This window comes from Dermacentor silvarum, chromosome 1, assembly GCF_013339745.2.
Source record: "Dermacentor silvarum isolate Dsil-2018 chromosome 1, BIME_Dsil_1.4, whole genome shotgun sequence".
Taxonomy (NCBI): domain Eukaryota; kingdom Metazoa; phylum Arthropoda; class Arachnida; order Ixodida; family Ixodidae; genus Dermacentor; species Dermacentor silvarum.
The window spans coordinates 258,799,793-258,818,099 of NC_051154.1; the positions used below are offsets into that span (position 1 = coordinate 258,799,793).

The window sequence follows — 18,307 nt, forward strand, 5'->3', positions numbered from 1 at the left end:
CTTTCCGTTTTCCGTTCCTTTTCCCCTCTCGTGCTCTTTCCGGTTTTTCGTTCCTGTTCCCTCTCGTGCTCTTTCCGTTTTCGTTCCTGTTCCCTCCGTGCTCCTTTCCGTTTTCGTTCCTGTCCCTCTCGTGCTCTTTCCGTTTTCGTTTCCTGTTCCCTCTCGTGCTCTTTCCGTTTTCGTTCCTGTTCCCTCTCGTGCTCTTCCGTTTTCGTTCCTGTTCCCTCTCGTGCTCTTCCGTTTTCGTTCCTGTTCCCTCTCGTGCTCTTTCCGTTTTCGTTCCTGTTCCCTCTCGTGGCTCGTTACCGTTTTCGTTCCTGTTTCCCTCCCGTGCTCTTTCCGTTTTCGTTCTCTTTCCCTCTCGTGCTCTTTCCGTTTTCGTTCCTGTTCCCCTCGTGCTCTTTCCGGTTTTCGTTCCTGTTCCCTCTCGTTCTCTTGCCGTTTTCCGTTCCTGTTCCCTCTCGTTGCTCTTTCCGTTTCGTTCCTGTTCCCTCTCGTGCTCTTTCCGTTTTCGTTCCTGTTCCCTCTCGTGCTCTTTCCGTTTTCGTCCTGTTCCCTCTCGTGCTCTTTTCCGGTTTTCGTTCCTGTTCCCTCTCGTTGCTCTTTGCCGTTTTCGTTTCCTGCTTTCCTCTCGTGCTCTTTCCGTTTTCTTCCTGTTCCCTCTCGTGTCTTCCCGTTTTCGTTTTGTGTTCCCTCTCGTGCTCTTCTTTAGCCTCTAGGCGCTTGCGTTCTTCCTCATTATGCTCAATGCTTTCTAAACATTCCTCAAGTTCATCGTCATCTGCCCCGACTGCTTCGATCGCCTCAATGATCTCCGGCTTTCTCTTCGATTCGGCAATTTGGAGGCCCAACTCTCTGGCCAAGTTTAACAATTCCGGCTTCTTTAGTGCCTTCAGGTTCATGGCTGCCCTTAGTGCTGCTAACTCTTCACTATATAACAACCTCGACGTACTCCAAACTTCCGTCAACGGTTAAAGAAAATCACTGCTCTGTACTTCCCAAAAATACGTAAGCCTAGTGATATCTCTGTGAAGAAAAGCCGTGCACTCACCATATGCAGTCATGAATCCTGACACCTTCCTTCCGAAGTTGTCACCAGGACCAAGAGGAGAAGTTCTCTTAGATGTTATCCAAAGTTGGGACCTCCAGGGTAGCGCATCCCACCGCTGCCACCAGTTGTTGAGGCTCGCGTTGATGTCCGGTTCCATCCTACCGCGATCCGCCAGTTTTGGGGCGCCTGCTACTACAACCTCGACCGGCATCTCTTCTAGGTAGCGTAGCGCTGCCGGCAGGCTGTAGGCGTCCGGTAGATCATGGCGACCAGGCAGGGCGAGACGATTTTAAGTGCGAAACTTGCACGGTTTATTTCATGTTGAAGGATTGCAAAGAAGAGAATGAATGAATAAAATACATGGCGGGGCCGCTTAAATGGGCCCTCTAACAATGAGGCGGGGTTTCGCTCCAGTCACGTGACAGGCAATTCCAGTTGGGGGGGGGGTGCGGCAGCATCTCCCTCTCGCCTAGGTGACGTTTCCCTGGCTTGTCCCCGCTGGTGGCAACCCGAAGTTCCCGAAGAACGTCATTCGCGGAAGGTGGACAGCTCCCCTAGGCGACGTTTCCCGGGCTTGCCTCCGCTGGCGGCAACCCGAGGCTCCAGGAAGACGTTATTCGTGGAAGGCAGGCCTATTCGCCTCCCACGCACATGCACACAAAAGGATCTACAACTCGGGCGTCCCAGTCCCCGCACCTGTACACAAAGGGATCAGACTACTGCGTTCCAGATGCTCCGGAAGAACGTTTCGTAGAAGGCGGGGTTAATCTCCTCCCCGCACCTGCGCACAAAAGGATCGGGACGTCCCGCCTGCGACAACCAAGCACGATGGGGAGACCTCCTCCGTTAATCCTTTTAAACGGGCTGTCGTACGTCAACCGTAACATGGTACGGACGAGAGAGAAAAAGAGCGCACGTTGGGAACGAACGCCATTGTGCACCGCGGCGCCCCTATCTATACTCGGCGACAGCTTTTCTTGACATTGGAGCGAAGGCTACGGAGGCGGGGCCTTCGCACATTTGTGTTACTACGCAAGTAGTCCGGCAGCTTGCAGACGATTTCAGTTCTAGTTTCGGTTTTCGCTAGTTCGCAGCTCTAGTGTGTTTAGCGAAACATATGCATGCAAAATGGGAACGTTAGAGGTAAACTTTGATGAGTTTGCATACATGCAGCTAATTATTGTCCTGTATATATACTGGTACACAGAAAACTTTCCGCTGTACAGAAGGTTTTCCCAGCATTATTCAACCTTCATAACAGTGAAGCTTAGGTTCCGTGTTCAGTCAACAAAAAGTGTGGCAGCCCAGGATATACGGGTAAGCGCCACTCGTGATCGAATGTTAACGTTTACAGTATTAAGCCCTGGTACAGGCGAGAAGGACGGCCGGTTGCGGCACGATCCTGCCACGCGCGTGTCTTGTTTCAGTTTTGCTGTATTCGGTTTACGCCCACAAAGATTGTCAGCAATGATCGGCGCAGACTGCGCCTCAGTGTTCGAGAAGCTTCACAAGTGTAGTACATCGTTTTGTTAAGATTGCGCGCAAGACGCGAACAGTCAAGCTTATTTCAGTTTGTGCGGACCACCAGTGAATAAGGCTGGAAAGTTCGATGCGTGATGTATAAAAGACGGCGCGTCCCAACGATGATCCGCTTTTCCACGGCCGATGCTGTACTCGCCGCTATCAGTGCCAGTGTGTATTGCTGTAATCTGACTTTCCGTTTACCGGCCGACTGCTGCCTTCATCAGCGTCACGACCCCGTGACAATATAATAGCTATGCAAACTATGCAAGGTGACGAATGTGGCCAAGCAACACCGCAGCTAAAATACGCAAGTACCATGATGCCGCTGAATTGGAAGATTTTAAGAGAGTGTACGATTAATTGAATAGAGACTGATACAGATTCTTTTATCGAGCTTCGCTGGTCAAGCACCTTCATGTGTGTGATGGCCGTCGATGTTTTTTCCATCCCTGTGCATGCAGTATGTAACAGGTATTGTCCATAATACCAATTGTTATTAGTAGAAAAAAAAAATAATACATAAAAACAGTTCATATCTTTTATTGCATCACAGCTATACGCGAAAATTTTCCAGGCCCGTGTATTTAGATTTAGGTGCACGTTAAAAAAACCCAGGTGGTCAAAATTTCTGGAGCCCTTCACTACGACCTCTCTCATAATTATATCGTGGTTTTGGGACGGTAAACCCCATCAATTATTATTAACATAACATTTCGCACTTGAGGCACAGAACGTGATAGCCATAACTTTTTGCTGGCACTCTATGTCAACATAACATTTTTGTACTTGTGGCACAGAATGTGATACCCATAACTCGTTGCTAGCATTGCTTGCCATAAGAACCATTTATAATAAACAAATTAAAATCGGTAAGAGCAGGAACACATTGATAACGAAGAATGAGATGGTAGAATACATTAGGAAATGAGTAAATGAAAAACAAAACAATGACAAGAAGCGGTATCACACTTTCGGGTCCCATTGAGACAGCAATGAAACAAGGCATCAAAAACAATTGCCATGAGATCACACAGAAAAATGAACACAATTTTTAACACTTCAATGCTCAACTAAGAAATGTGCTTCTCGCTGATGCAGCGTATAATGTAATAATAACGGCTGCGATACATCATCACATCACAGCCGCCGTGACAGTACAGTGCACAGTACACGGCCGCTGACACAAAAAGCACAGGTTTGAGTCTGTCTCATTTCAATGGATCAGAAATGCCAGACGCCCGTGTACATATGTTTCGGTGCATGTTAAACAACACCTGGTGGTCAAAACTTGTACAACCCTCTAGCACGGCATGTCGCATAATAACATCGTCGTTTTGGCACACAATACCCCAACAATTATTATCACATCACGGTAACGTAACCAGAACATAAACGAAGTGCAACGAAACATAGAGCGATGAGCAGATTAAATTAAAATGAACTCAATAAGCAATAAAAGTGTTAATAAATAGCAGTGACTGACGCACCTCAAGAGCAATATCACAGTTTCTGGTTAAGCACGCGTGTAATCGATTGCTCATGGCAGTTCATCAATTCCGCTCATGTCAGAGCTGCTCGGCTCATCAGAAGTACTCGAATCTGTGCCCAAAGAAATTATGAGACTTTCTCTTTGGCTGTCTATAATGCCGTCCCGCTCCCATGCCTCATCCTCAAGCCTTATCAAATGAGTGCAGTCTCGGAACCAGTTCTGCAGGGTCACACCTGCGATTCCTTCCAGCAGCAGCTTCTCGACTGAATCGATCTTGAAGTCAGTGTTCTTCGAAGCAACATAGCCTTTGACCTGGCTCCACACACGCTCTATTGGATTGAGCTCGCAGTGGTAAGGAGGCAAGCGCACAACCTCATGACCGGCAGCGCTGGCAAGTGTGTCAATCTGGTAAGCAAGGAACATGTGCTTATGCTGCTTAAAGAGCTGCAGCAGTGCGCTCTTCAGTTCGTCACCCGAAAAAGGGATACTTTTCGATTTCAACCAGCACTGGATGCCGGCTTTTCTTGATGATGAACTTCGCACCTTTTAAACTTGAGCACTGTGATACGACGCATTATCCATCACAATCACACTGCGTGGCTTGATGCTCGGTAGCAACTGTTCAACAAACCATTTTTGAAAACGCGGGGCATCCATTTCTGTGTGGTAATCATCAGCGCCCTTCTTGGCACAAAACACTAGGGCGGCTCCATCAACAAAGCCTTCCGCACTGCCGGTCTCTTAGTGTGGCCAGCGTTTACCCAGGTCTCATCAAGGTAGTATATAGTAGAGCACTGCACGGGCTCGGGCTTACCCGAAAGCCCGAGCCCGCCCGACCCGTGAGCGGGCCGGGCCGGGTAGAGGAGTTTTTCACGGGCTCGGGCCGGCTCGGGCATGGCGTCTGCTTTTTGACCCGGGCCCGGGCCGGGCTCGAGTTTTTTGACGCAGGCCCGGGCCGGGCTCGGGCTTTCTGCGAGTTATTCTCGGTCTTCTCAACTCTGAAAAACCTGTATTTTTCTGTCTCGGGCCGGGTTCGAGCCGGTTTCGAGTCGGGCTTGGGCCGGGCTCGGGCTTAAGGTAAAGGGGTGGCGGGCCGGGCGGGCGGGTAACGTAGATTATTTCCGGGCCCGGGCCGGGCCCGGGTCTCGCCATAAATGTTTTGATCGGGCTCGGGCGGGCCGCCCAATGTAAAAACGGGCCCGGGCCGGGCCCGGGCCGCAAAAATCGGCCGTGCAGTGCTCTAGTATATAGCTGTAAAAGAAAGAAATCGGTCGTATAGTTAAGAGCTTACCTTTACTGGCAACAGCCCATTAATAAACCAGCGGCCTGATTCAAAGTTGTGCCTGTGTTACAGCGCGAAGAATCCACTGACAAAAACCATGTGAATACATATAACAAAGATGAGCAGGTAAAAACTTCCCCTTACAAAGACTGAAGCGGATGTTTAAAAAACATGTTTCAGGCTGCTCATAAAAGCTAATGAAACGATATCCCCAATTATGTGCACAGCATATTCGCTGAATAAAATTAGCTATTCTTTTCTTCAAGTCATTTAGATTCCTTGCTCCTACGCGAAAAAAAAAGGCAGTAAATCTTCCAAAACAATGCGACAAAAATTCTGCAATAGCGAAACGCTCAGTTACATCTTCGGCACAGATCATCGCATCCTCGGCTGATACTATTTTCCACCGTACAAGCGCAAACATGAACAGCTACCTTATTTTTACTGCAGAATTTCGTTGCGACTTAAGTTAGGACAATGTAAGGCTTTCGATCACTCGCGTAAACAGCACGCGTTTAGCGATCTCTGATGCAAAGCATACCTCTCGTTTTCGCTCACCGTTAGGTGCACACGCATGCTCAACATTTGCATCTACACTTTTACCAACAAGCACGCGCAACGAAAGTTTGCAGAAATCAAAAGAACGCAAGAACTTACCGCTGCTGCCTCCGCATTTCTCGGATTGTTCAGAGATACTTTCGACGCCAAGCAACGATGTCGTCTCTTTCGAGCAATGCGGAATTCCTTTTTCTCTTTCGGAAGACGAACCCCAAGTCGTTCAGCATTCATTGCATCGTGCGAGTGCTGATCGTCGGCATGTCCATGTCAGGGTCGCCGACCACCTCGTTGCGTAGCTTCTCGGACGTAGGCATTTCATGCGCATGAAATGCTGCGCATGCTGTGCATGAAATGCGCATGCTGTGCACTTTGCGCGGCAATGCTGCCAACGCAAACGTGTCGTAACGCAGCAGCCTCGTCTTGGCGGTCATGCGCTTCCCAGCTTCACCCGAGATATCTAGTTTCTTACGCTTTGGAGAGGAGAGTGAGGCCCGCAGAGCTTCAGCCTTGATTATAGTTACCGTTCGTAACTCACTCCGGTGAGCTCCGCGACAGTCCGGCACACAGAATTCGTCGACAGCTCGGGCTGATGGCGCTTTACTCCAGCGTAGACATTGCAGATAACCTGCTTGGTTTGTTTGGACACCCACTTCTTGCCACATTTAGAGTATAGCCTCCTCGGAGAACGAAAAGGAGAGTTTGCGGCCACACACGGTACCGCCGGCACCGGGGACGCCATGTTTACTGTGAGAGCAACCAGCAGGCGGCGCGAAAAACGTGGTGCCGTCCAAGGAATAAAAAACAAAAATATTATTGCGCACGATAACTTTTTTTTTCATGAACAGCTTCCTATACTCGTTTTATATTTATAATTAGGAAAGTTTTATTTATTCGGGCCAAGTAACTCTCAGAATCAGAAAATAAAACAGGTACTATTTCGTGGCGCGCGCGCATGCAGGCGGTTCGGCTCTGTAGCTTCCACAGTGCTGTCAAGAAAAGCTGTCGCCGAGTATAGCTACGGACGAGAGAGAGAGAGAGCGCGCGAGCGTCGGGAACGAGAGAGAAGGAGAAAGAGAAACGAACGCCCTTGTACACCGCAACACCCCAGGTACGGACGAGAAAGAGAGAGCGAGCGTCGGGAACGAGAGAGAAAGAGAGCACAGCTACGCCTCTAGCGGGAGCGGCGAAGACTAGCGTGGCTACGACGGCGCGACGAGCGACAAGGCTCGACCCTAAGGAGCTTCGCCCCTAAAACATTTTGTGAGAAAAGGGAGATCGCGAGGTACCTTTCTCGTTGTGCTCCTACTCCGCATAGAAGAAAGGACAATGAACGCAGTGAAAATTTCGTTTGGTTTGGTGCCTATGGGGTGTAGCTCAACGCACTATGAGGGATCGGCGATGAATCGGGCGGCGGTAGTGTTATATAGGAAAGAAGATGAGGATGGTTGCGGGGACAAGAAATGAAGAAGATGATGTTCAGGCATTAGATGGAGCCATTTATAATTTTCTACGTGACACAAAAAATTCCCTTATTATTATTTTCCCATTTTTATATGATTGATTTACTTATCCTTCAATAAATTATAGATTTAGCAAATTCAAAAAGTAGTCACAAAACCACAATTATATTATTAGTATTATTATTATTCAAAATCTACGTATTTCCTTTGCTGTGTTTTATTTATTATTAAATTCGTATTACTATTCCTATTCAGGCAAGGCTGACTAACTTTGTATAGACTATTTAATTCTTTTATTATTGCTTTATTTATCATTTTCAATAAGTTATTTATTTTCATTTTTATACTTATGTATTTATAAATTAATTTATTTTAAATTTCTATCATAATACCACCCGGTTCATGGCCTATCCCCCTCAGTGGGTTGTGCCTAGTGTTGAGGCATCATCACCGTTCCTCTGTGTTCTAAATACAACATATTGGCGACGAGATTTCAACCTATGCAAGAGCAAGAGTCGTGGTGATTTCTGCTGCATCACCACAATGAGCATTCCGGGATTGCAACCGCCACCGCCTTTCCTGCCTTCGCCTGGTCCTCTGGCTGTCCCATGGGACCAGTGGAAGCAGGCCTTTCAGACGTACATGGTGGCTTCTGGAGATTCAGAGCTTCCAACCGAACGCCGAAAAGCTATCCTGCTCACATGTCTTGGTATGGAGGGACAGCGGATCTTCTCTACACTGAAGCCAGCGGACTTGCAGTCTGGCTCTGCTCTCGCTACTAGTGCTTCGAGCACAGGTGACACCGGGTCGACGAATGACGCGTATGACTCTGCAATCGCCCTGCTTTCGGATCATTTCAAGCGTTCAGTCAACGTCATCGTGGCTCGACAACGGTTCAGTCACCGTGCCCAGCATGTAGGTGAAACAGCGGAAGAATACGTCTCTGCTTTACAAATCCTCATTGCAGACTGTAATTTTGGAAGCCTCGCTGATGAGATGCTACGTGATCAGTTTGTCTCGAAAACGACGAATCATCATTTACGTGAGCGGTTACTTTTTAGGGCTCATCACTGACGCTCTCACGAGCTATAACAATTGCTAATCAGTACGAAGAAGCCGTGAGTCATGCTAAGGAATTTTGCGACGATGCTTAAGTTCGTCACGTTAAAACAGCGCAAAGCTCTTCTTGGTCAACCAAATGAACGCACAACTTGTAATAAGTGCAAAGCCAAAGCATCTGAGGATCCCGTACAAGGTACCACGAACCTTCGAGCTTGCTTTCGTTGTGGAGCGACTGATCATCTTGCAAATAGTCCTGCATGTAAGGCCCGCAAGCGCAGATGTCCCTGCGAGAAGATTTAGATTTTATGTGTAGGTCGTCTGGATATTCAGCTAAAGTTCGACAAGTTGATGACGACGACGACGCTAGCTCCCCGAGAGTAGCGGAAAAACAGTTTGTGTTGTCAATGGAAACAAGCATGGCATTAACGCATCCGTCGCTGTGGAAGGTCGCCCTATCTCGTTTCTAGTTGATACGGGATCGTCTGTCACTATCTGGCTGAAGAACTCTATCATCCAGTTTTTTTGCAAGCACATACCCTTTGAAACCTACCTAAGTGCAGCTTTTCAACTACTCCAAGTCAAAGATAAGTGTTCGAGGATGTTTTGTCGCTTCAGCTGCGTTCCAAGACAGAACTGCTTGTATTCTTCTGTATGTTGTATCTGAAGGCACCACTGTACTGGGCTTAGACGCCATTGCGGCAATACAAAGGAATATTGAAGGTAAATCGTTTCAGTGTCTTGCATTGGCCTCCAGCATTCCTACATTGCCAGCTGAGCTACGTTCAGAGTATGAACACCTCTTTGACAAGCAGCTTGGACTTGCCAAAGGATTCAAACACAAAGTTAAGGTTCGTGATTCCGTTCCACCCGTTGCCAGCAAGCTCCGATGGCTGCCGTTTACCCTTCGTGAACAAGTGTCGGCTGAGCTGCAGAAACTTAAAGCCCAACACATAATCGAGCGCGTTGACGCCTCTCAGTGGCTTTCTCCTATAGTGGTCGTTCGCAAGCAGGATGGTTCAATAGGAATGTGTGTTGATCTGCGAGAGCCCAATAAAGCTATAATTGTTGACAGCCTTCCACTACCACAGACAGACGAGCTGCTGCTCAGCTTAGCTGGCGCCAAGCGATTCTCGAAGGTGGATTTGGCGTCTGCCTACCATCAACTAGAGCTCGATCCTGAGAGTTGTGATCTGACTACCTTCATCACGCACGACGGGCTTTTTCGTTTTAAGAGAGTATGTTTCGGCTTGGCTTCAGCCCCGTCAGCATTTCAAAAGATGATGCATCTCATACTGAAAGGGTGCAAAGGTGTACTTTTCTACATCGCCGACATTATCGTATATGGTCGTTCTCGAGCAGACCATCTTTCAAATCTTCGCATCGTTTTGCAACGGCTTTCTAAAGCGGGCCTGAAACTCAACCAGAAGTGCGTTTTCGACGTCACGGAACTAACGTTTCTGGGACATGTTGTGAAGGGCAAAGGACTTTTTCCACTAGCGTCATCTATCCAAGCGATGAAAGAAGCTCCGGCGCCTTCAAACATCAATGAACTTCGTTCCCTGCTTGGTCTGGAGGGATTTTATTCCAAGTTCATACCCCATTTTTCGGATGTTGTGGAACCTTTACGGGCATTGCTTCGAGGCAACGAGCCATTTGCTTGGACGCCAGCTGGCGACGAGAGTTTCTTACGTTTGAAATCACTGCTGACAACTTGTAAGGTTCTACATTTCTTTGACCCGAACCTACCCGCCATCGTCACGACCGATGCCTCCGGGTATGGACTGGGCGTTATGCTGCAACGAGATAACAAGGGAATTCTGCAGACGGTTGCCTTTGCCTCCCGTACCTTGAGCCCACAAGAGAGGAAGTACTCTGCAGGCGAACGTGAAGTCTTAGCATGTGTTTGGGCCCTGTGAACATTGGCACGTGTACCTTTGGGGTCGCCCATTTGTCTTGCGAACCGACAACAGTGATCTTGTCACCTTGCTGTCAACCAAAGGTGTTAGACATCGGCCATTGCGAATTTCACGTTGGTCAGCGCGACTTCTTTGTTACAACTACACCGTAGAGTACCGTAAGGGAAGCGATAATGTGGTGGCTGATGCGCTCTCTCGATTGCCTTTGCAAGGAGAAACCAATGAGATTGCTGAAGATGAGTTTGTTTGCCGTCTTTCTCCGATGTTAACCATTGCAGAATTACAAGCGGAGAGTGCATCTGCCAGTACAATCGCAAAAGTAAGGGACTTGGTTTTGTCCTCTTGACCTGGATATAAAATCTCTGGAAGCGGAGCTAATGCCATATTTTCATGTACGTACAGAACTATCTATTGTACATGACTTGCTTTACCGTGGTGACAGGATCGTAATTCCAAGTATCCTTACTCGTCGTTTAGTGGAAGTCGCACAAGAATCACATACGGGGATCAGTCGTACGCAAACCCGTTTGCGAGAGTTGTACTGGTGGCCCCGAATGGATAACCACGTACAACAACTGGTTAAAACATGTGTTGTTTGCCAGTCATGTGACAAATCAGCACGGCCAACCGTAGCACCTATGCAGCCAGTAGCTTTCCCTGACAACCCTTGGGAGAAGATTGCCATTGATATTATTGGCCCATTTGAGCAAGCTCCCATCAAATGCCGTTATGCAGTGACGCTTATTGATTATCACAGCAAATGGCCAGAAGTTTTTTTTTCAAGACAAGTTTCTACGGCGACGGTCAAGAACTTTCTGCTACAAGTGTTTTCTCGTGAAGGCTACCCGAGTGAAATAGTTTCCGACCACGGACCGCAGTTCAGCTCGGCTGAATTTGAAGAATTCCTTCAGGAACGTGGCATACGCCATTGCTTTTCTTCTGTTTACTACCCGCAAGCAAACGGGCTTGTAGAAAGGTTCAACAGAGTCCTCAAATCTGTTGTCCAGATGGCAGTATACGAGCGGCGTGATATCCCTGTCGCCGTGACAGACTATTTGGGGGTCTACCGCTGCACAGCTCACGCCACAACGGGAGTTGCACCCGCCGTTTTGCTGCATGGACGACTGCCACGAACACGCTTAAGCATTGTTGAATTACCGGATTCTTCATTTCACGAAAATCCAGCACAAGCGATGAAATGGCTGCGCCAACGTGTCAGACAAAACCAAGCATCTTCCAAACTTTACACAGACTGCCGTCGCGGAGCCCGGACAAGACACTTTGCCGTCGGCGACTACGTCCGCGTGAGAAAGTCGTCAGTTCACGGGAAAATATCTTCGCGCTTTTCGAAACCGAAGCAGATTATTGAGCAACGAGGGCCAGCTTCATTTCTTTTGGATGCCGGTCGAGTGTGGAACGCCTCCAAATTTCAAGCGATGCATCCAGAAGCTGCGGAGAAGTTCACAGGCAATCGACCTGGTATTCTAGAATGGACTCTACCACTATCTGACGAGTCTCTTCAAGGTAGTGCATTTCCTGCGAGTGAACAACATGCTGACTGTCCATATACGCCACGGCAAGAAATAGCAGCACAAGCCAGCAGTGAGTCAAGTACTCAGCCGTCTTCACTGCAGGACAAAATGACCGGCCAACCCCCACGGAAGAGCGCACGAGTTAAAAGAACTCCGTTGAAGCTCAGGGACTATGCGTTACGCAAGCAATAGTTTTTTTTAATCAACCGGGAAAATGTTGTATAGGAAAGAAGATGAGGATGGTGGCGCGGCGACACAAAATAAAGAAGATGATGTTCAGGCATCAGATGCATCGTTCCTCTGTGTTCTAAATACAACAAGAACCATACCTCTTTCAGGTTAACATATCCCTGCCTTCTCCCCATTTTTTCTTTTTGCTCTGCTCGTCTTGGCGGTGCGGACAATGTCGCCTTCATCCGTTCCAGTACTGCTCACTGTGCGCTCCATAATACATACACAAACGCGACCACTTTTATAGTCTGCGTGGCGCACAAAACCCTGAACAGAAACAAGCCCCCCCCACCCTCCGAGCACGGTTGTTGAACGTTACCTGACGGGATAGTGGCCAGCGCGTCCAGCTCCTAACTGCACATTGCTGTAGGGCCAAAAGTGGACATTTGAGTGGCTATTTTTAGTGCCAGCGATAGTGGTCGATGTTTTTTCTTCCCCACATAGGTGAAGGTGAAGTTGAAGATGACAAAGGAAGTGGCCTGACAACGGCGGTGTAAAGAAAAGACGGACACAGCAAACCCACTTTACGGCTTTAAACGTCGGTCGCAGAAAAAGGGACACGGAGACGACGAACGCGGGTGGCGTGTTTGTCTTTGTGCCCTTGTTTGTGGAAGCCCACCAAAAACTGCGAAAGCTCGCCAGCTAGTCAGACACTAATTTCTTTAGAAGAGGTCTTTTATTTGTATAGCTCTCACATTGGTTCCTTGATTCCATTGGTTCCTTGATGAACACCTCACAAGAGGTTTTTCTATGGAAGTAAAGACCTTTATCACTCCACGGTGGAAAGCCCCGCTCTATTTTTATAGGCCGAAAAGCTCTTCTTCGGTGGGACACACGTGCTCTAATCCTAATGTGTCTGATCCCTTCCTCGTAATCTAACTCGGGTGGAGGAAGTCGCTTCGGAAACGTCGGGCTGGGGTGGCCCTTACACCTTCTGTAACTTTGGCCTGGGCCCAGCACCTGAGGACCTATGAAGTGCCCAAAGGGCGCCACCTCCGCGTCTGCGGCGAAGGTTCACCCTCTGCTGTGGCTGTGCACGTTCAGAGCACATGCTTAGAGGTGGTGCCAGTATACGGACAGATCAACTCACGGACTACGAACAGTTAATATGGACAACAACAACAACAATAACAACAACAACAACGAACGAATGCACACATGCACTCTGATTTTATGTTTTAGGTAAGTTTCGAATGCTACCGATCGATTTATGCTATACTGATATGTTTGACATGATGCCGATTTCCTGTCAATTCAGCACGAATATTGTAAAAAAAAATCCGGAATTGTTAAAATGGGCAATAGCTTTTTCCTCTCTTTGGCGGGAGGGCGTTAGAAGAAGGCAGCAATAGTGTGTCTCAGTGTGCATATATTTCAGCGGCATATCATCTTTCCAGGGCAAAAAGCGAAATTGATGAAAAGTGTGGCGTACGCACGTGTCCGTGAAACGAAGGCCATCGGATAGCTTGGAGTCCGCTGAAGAGAAAGGCGGCTTACGGAAAACCCGATAACGAAGCGGCTTGCACGTCGCACACGATGCGTGGTTCGCCGCCGACGTCACCTGCACTGCATCCACCGCAACCATTGGACTGGCGGCGACTGCGTGAATCTGGAAAAATTGCGAGACGGCTCAAAATAAGCTCAAGCAGACTTCGCGGATAACGGGATCGCAATATGCGTATCAACACCTGACAGGAAAGTGCACGTCCACTCCGTGATCGTCTATTGAAAGGATGTAGTCTGTTTCAAACTTAGGGGAAAACTCGGAGAGCCTTGCAAGGTGCTCCGAGTTTTCCCCTAAGTGTGAAACAGACGGTACACTACCACGCAGAGACAAACCCCTAACGGGAAAATATAAAACAAAACGCCCCTTATGATTAATAAATCTAATATAGAGTGCGAATTCGCACCACTGCATGTACAATCACATAAAAGATCACATTGTACGCAAGACAGACCTATTGCAAACCACTTCAGTCGCAGTTTTATGCGAAGACACTGAGTAATTTTGGTTTGATACAGTGAACATGCACAAATAACATTTAGGTATCACTATATCTACAGAAAAACCGTGCGGACACGGGATCGAGAAGTCGCTATTAGCCTTTAATTTACCTGAAAAGCATTCGGTGTCGTAGCTGCGACTGCTGCTCGTATTCACGACAGTCGTGAACTTTGACCGGGCTCTAAAACGCCCATTTAGGGGCATAGCACATATACATTTGGAACTCTCCGTCATGAAATTTGCGTGAGCGTCGCATAAAGGCGAATAACCGGAATGCACACTGCCTCCAACCACAAGTACAGTATACCCGGCTGCTGGCAGAAAAGGATGCGCGCCAATTTGCATTTGCATGCACACACCTTTACAAGTTCTTTGTCCGTGTGCAAGGGCATGGTGAAGGGCATATCGCAGTACGCTGTCACGCCCTTTATGACGTCTTGGGAACCGTCGGAGTAGAAGAGAACGAGTTCTCGAAGCCCCCGCCGTGAGTTCCAGGGAAGCCAGACGGAGAGCGCCGACGGCACGACCTTGTGCTCGAACTCTAGGCTGAGCGTGCAGTCGCGTGGTTCGTCGCATGACTCGGCGGCTGGTAGCCATGCGTTGTAGCTCAGTGTGCACGCTTCGGCATCCGGGGGTCCTGCACGGAGACGCATCCTTCTATGCCTTCACGTGAAGTTTTTTGTGCACTAGGAAGAGCACCTTTGGAAAGTGGGAATACGCCCAAATCGCTGGCAGTGGTGAAATGCTTTTTTTAAAGCTACAGCGTTTGATTTACACATACTTTTTTTACTCATGGGGGAAAAATCGCCTAACTAGGCGGAGCGGTTACTTATTCTGTGTAGAGAACGTAGATCACTTGCATCTTGCAACCATATAAAGCTACACTACTCTTAAATTCTTCGAAGAGATTGAAAAACCTACATCTTGGATTTGGTGTGGGAGAGCCCTGTTATGTGGCAGACATGCCATAGAATTAAAAAAAAACAGAATAATAGCCAATTCGGGTTCATTCCAAGCTCAAAGGGACGTGATGAACTTCCAGCTGCAATACAAAATTCGGCAGCTTAATAGAACTACCACGTGGTCGAATAATATAAAAACAGCCAATAGCCTCTCAAAGCTTCATGTACTCTGTCGCAGTGATCTATTCCGATGTGTTTGTTAACGCATTACTTGCCTCCGACAACGCTCTGCTCAATATTTAGCTACTTTTGAATTACTTTTGATACGTTTGAGATTCACAATTATACCCTTGACTACCTGACTTGCCTGCACTCGCTTCTGCATTGATTTACCTGCATTTTCTCTAGGTGCAATGCTTTCTACTATATGAAAAATCTGCCACACAATTGTCCTGCTACAGGACTCTTTATTCATCACTAGAGTTGGCCCTCTGAACCGTGAGCGGCAGGCGGCTTTGCGAGGGATCGTAGTATGCATGAGCAAGCAGGTAACCGGTATTCGCATGGTCTAATCGCTTGAGCGGCTGTTGCAGAATCAAAAGGGCAAGATTCGATGCCAGCAAATTTTTTTATTTGCATACTTCCAGCATAGAGTCTATCCTCTGTGACATACAAAGGACGTTACGAAAGCGAACTTCTCCTCACAAAGTATCTTACTGAAGAGAAGCGAGCTCTCACGAATGATCTGGGTTAAACACGTGCACAGATACGCCTTGGAAACTATGTACAGGTTCACATACACAGGCCATTGCCTAAGTATGTAAACACAGACACTTTCAGGAAAATACGTAGTTACTTCATGTCACTTGAGATCTTAAAGTCTGTGTCCGTGCTTGTGGGCATAGCACATAGACATTTGGAGGTCTCCGTTGTGAAATTTGCGTGAGCGTCGCATAAAGGACTGTGTGTCCTGTGCTATCACGACGAACTTATATCATCATGTGGCTGAATGAATAATACACATTAATTGTCGACAAGTGTGAACATGCCCGTTTCAGCGATATACGAATGCCCTCTATGAATACGGTTATAACTGAATCAACCATAGCGTTCATTATGTGACAATCAAGACATCTGGTACCTGTCATATGTCCTATACATGTCGTTTATTCTTATTTTTGATCTTAACATCGTTCAAAATCAGCTGTGGCAGATAGCACAAATATACTATTTGACCTGGATTACTTGAAAAGGTGGACAGTACATGTACAAGAAGTAGAAGTGCGTTATTTCCTAATGAACAAGTTCTGCTAAATGATGTTTAAGCGAACCACTTTAGGAGCATAGGAGCAATTCGTGAATTCAAGCCGGTGGGTTCACAAGGGGCATTCACTTGGAACAAATTTTGAAAATGACACCTGTTTTGCGGTAAGTGGTGTCAAACTTGCTGCACAAAGAACTGTCATTTTACATGCTTTTTTTTAAAGCAAAATGCCTCCTTAAGCAGTGCAGGACAAATTTAACTGGAACACCATCGCATAGGATTAGGGCACTGATACATCAGTCAATGCCCTCAATCCAGTTTTTTTTTAATCCAACTGTCATCTCCAATATTGTGCATCTGTGGAAATAAATCGTGCCGAAACATACTCCGCGTCAACGCAGGATGAATAGTAGTTGAACGTTGAGATGTCTTAATCTAGCTCCGGTTACGGCAAGCACGAGAGACGAGAGGGGCGCACCGGTGGCTTGCTGAGCCTCCCAGGAATCCCTTGGGCCGGCACTGTCGGTAGTCCGCGATGCGAACTGCGCCAGGGAGCGGTTGTCGTCGCACGCTGCGCACTCGCCTCTCTGCGCACTGGCTGCCGGTGGGACCCAGGACAGGGTGACACTACGGCGGTCGACGGCCACGGGTGCAGGTGCCAGGGGCGGCTGACCTGGCCGGAACGCCTGGTCTGTCCGCTGCCAGGCGCCGTACATCAGGTCCGCGAAGCAGTGCATGCGCGCCGCCTGCTGGGCGCTGAACATGTTCGTGCATGTGTCGTCTGCGAAGCACGAGAACCAGCCTTTAAGGACAATTTTTAGTTCAATACGAAGCAATTTTTCAAATTACTCAGCTTTTTTTTCTCCATCCGGCGATCAGAACGCCTCGGCAACGCCTCCCGCCTTTTCTTTACCAAGAAATACGAATCATTCAATTTACACTGTAATGGAAAATGTAATACGTTTACGGGGAGGCATGTTATTATACGAGAAAAAAAATCAAAGCCCCTTTCTTACAGAAAGATGGTGGAACGCGAAGCTTTCGCCCATGCAAACTGAATCAAAGTCAACGACCACGCAACGTACCCAAGAAATTCAGTGCGACCCGACGCGATCTTCTTCTTTTTTTCTGGGGTTTTACTTGCCAAAACCAGTTCTGATTATGAGACACGCCATAGTGGAGGGCTCCGGAATAATTTTGACCATCTGGGGTTCTTTAACGCGCACTACAACGCAAGCACACGGTCGTTTTTGCATTTTCGCCTCCATCGAAATGCGGCCGCCACGGCCGGGATTCGATCCCGCGACCTCGTGCTCAACAGCGCAACACCTTAGCTGACTGAGCCACCCCGGCGGGTCGACCCGACGCGATGCATATGTGATTTGACTCATTTTGCTTGTTTAGGATTGTATTTTTTTGAACGTTGAAGTTGAATGAAGACACATTTCGTTAAGTTGCATAGCCTTTATTTTGGATCATGTAGCCGTTGATTACACGCACACACTCACACTTTCACGGACGACTTTACACTTGCACATTATTGCCTTGTGATCGCTGCGGCAGAAGGTCAGAGGCTCTGCAGTTTCCGATACACGGATTGGCCTTACGGGCACGATCGCGCTCGCGCTTACATTCGAGTACGGCAGCCTCTTCTGTCGTGCGCTGCACCCGCAGCCTACCCATGGTGACGGCCGGGAATGCATTGCGTGACGCGCGTAATGCAATGAAGATATATACAGTTCGTCTGGGTAGCGTGGTGCTGCAGCTTCCATTGTTCTTATCGGTACAACTACGAATGTAAACTGTAGTGTTCTACGATACGTATGTCGTGCGCCATTGTGTGCGCAGATGCGCAACCGTTGTTCTATTGTGTGCGCAGATGCGCAGATAGTTCCATTGTGTAAGTTGGATTTCCTGCGGTGCGTTTTCGGCGCTCGCGGATGAATCAGTGAGACCTAGAAAGCTTCGCTTTAATAAAGTTCGTATTATTGCTACGAAGAAACAGCGATTAAGCGTTGAGGCTCAGGTGGG

The 18,307-nt window shown here is 47.9% G+C and overlaps 1 protein-coding gene across 1 annotated transcript in view; it reads right to left on the reverse strand.

Moving 5' to 3' along the window:
* Positions 1–4,112: 4,112 nt before the first annotated feature.
* The window catches only part of LOC119439798 (pappalysin-2-like), a 52,883-nt gene continuing 38,688 nt past the window's right edge, over positions 4,113–18,307 (reverse strand). Inside the window, exons 9-13 of the mRNA XM_049660886.1 lie at positions 16,755–17,057; positions 14,470–14,747; positions 13,506–13,714; positions 8,066–8,204; positions 4,113–4,469 (exon numbers count right to left, since the gene is read on the reverse strand). Of these exons, the coding sequence (XP_049516843.1) occupies positions 4,113–4,469; positions 8,066–8,204; positions 13,506–13,714; positions 14,470–14,747; positions 16,755–17,057 (1,286 nt within the window). The remainder of the gene's footprint in view (positions 4,470–8,065; positions 8,205–13,505; positions 13,715–14,469; positions 14,748–16,754; positions 17,058–18,307) is intronic.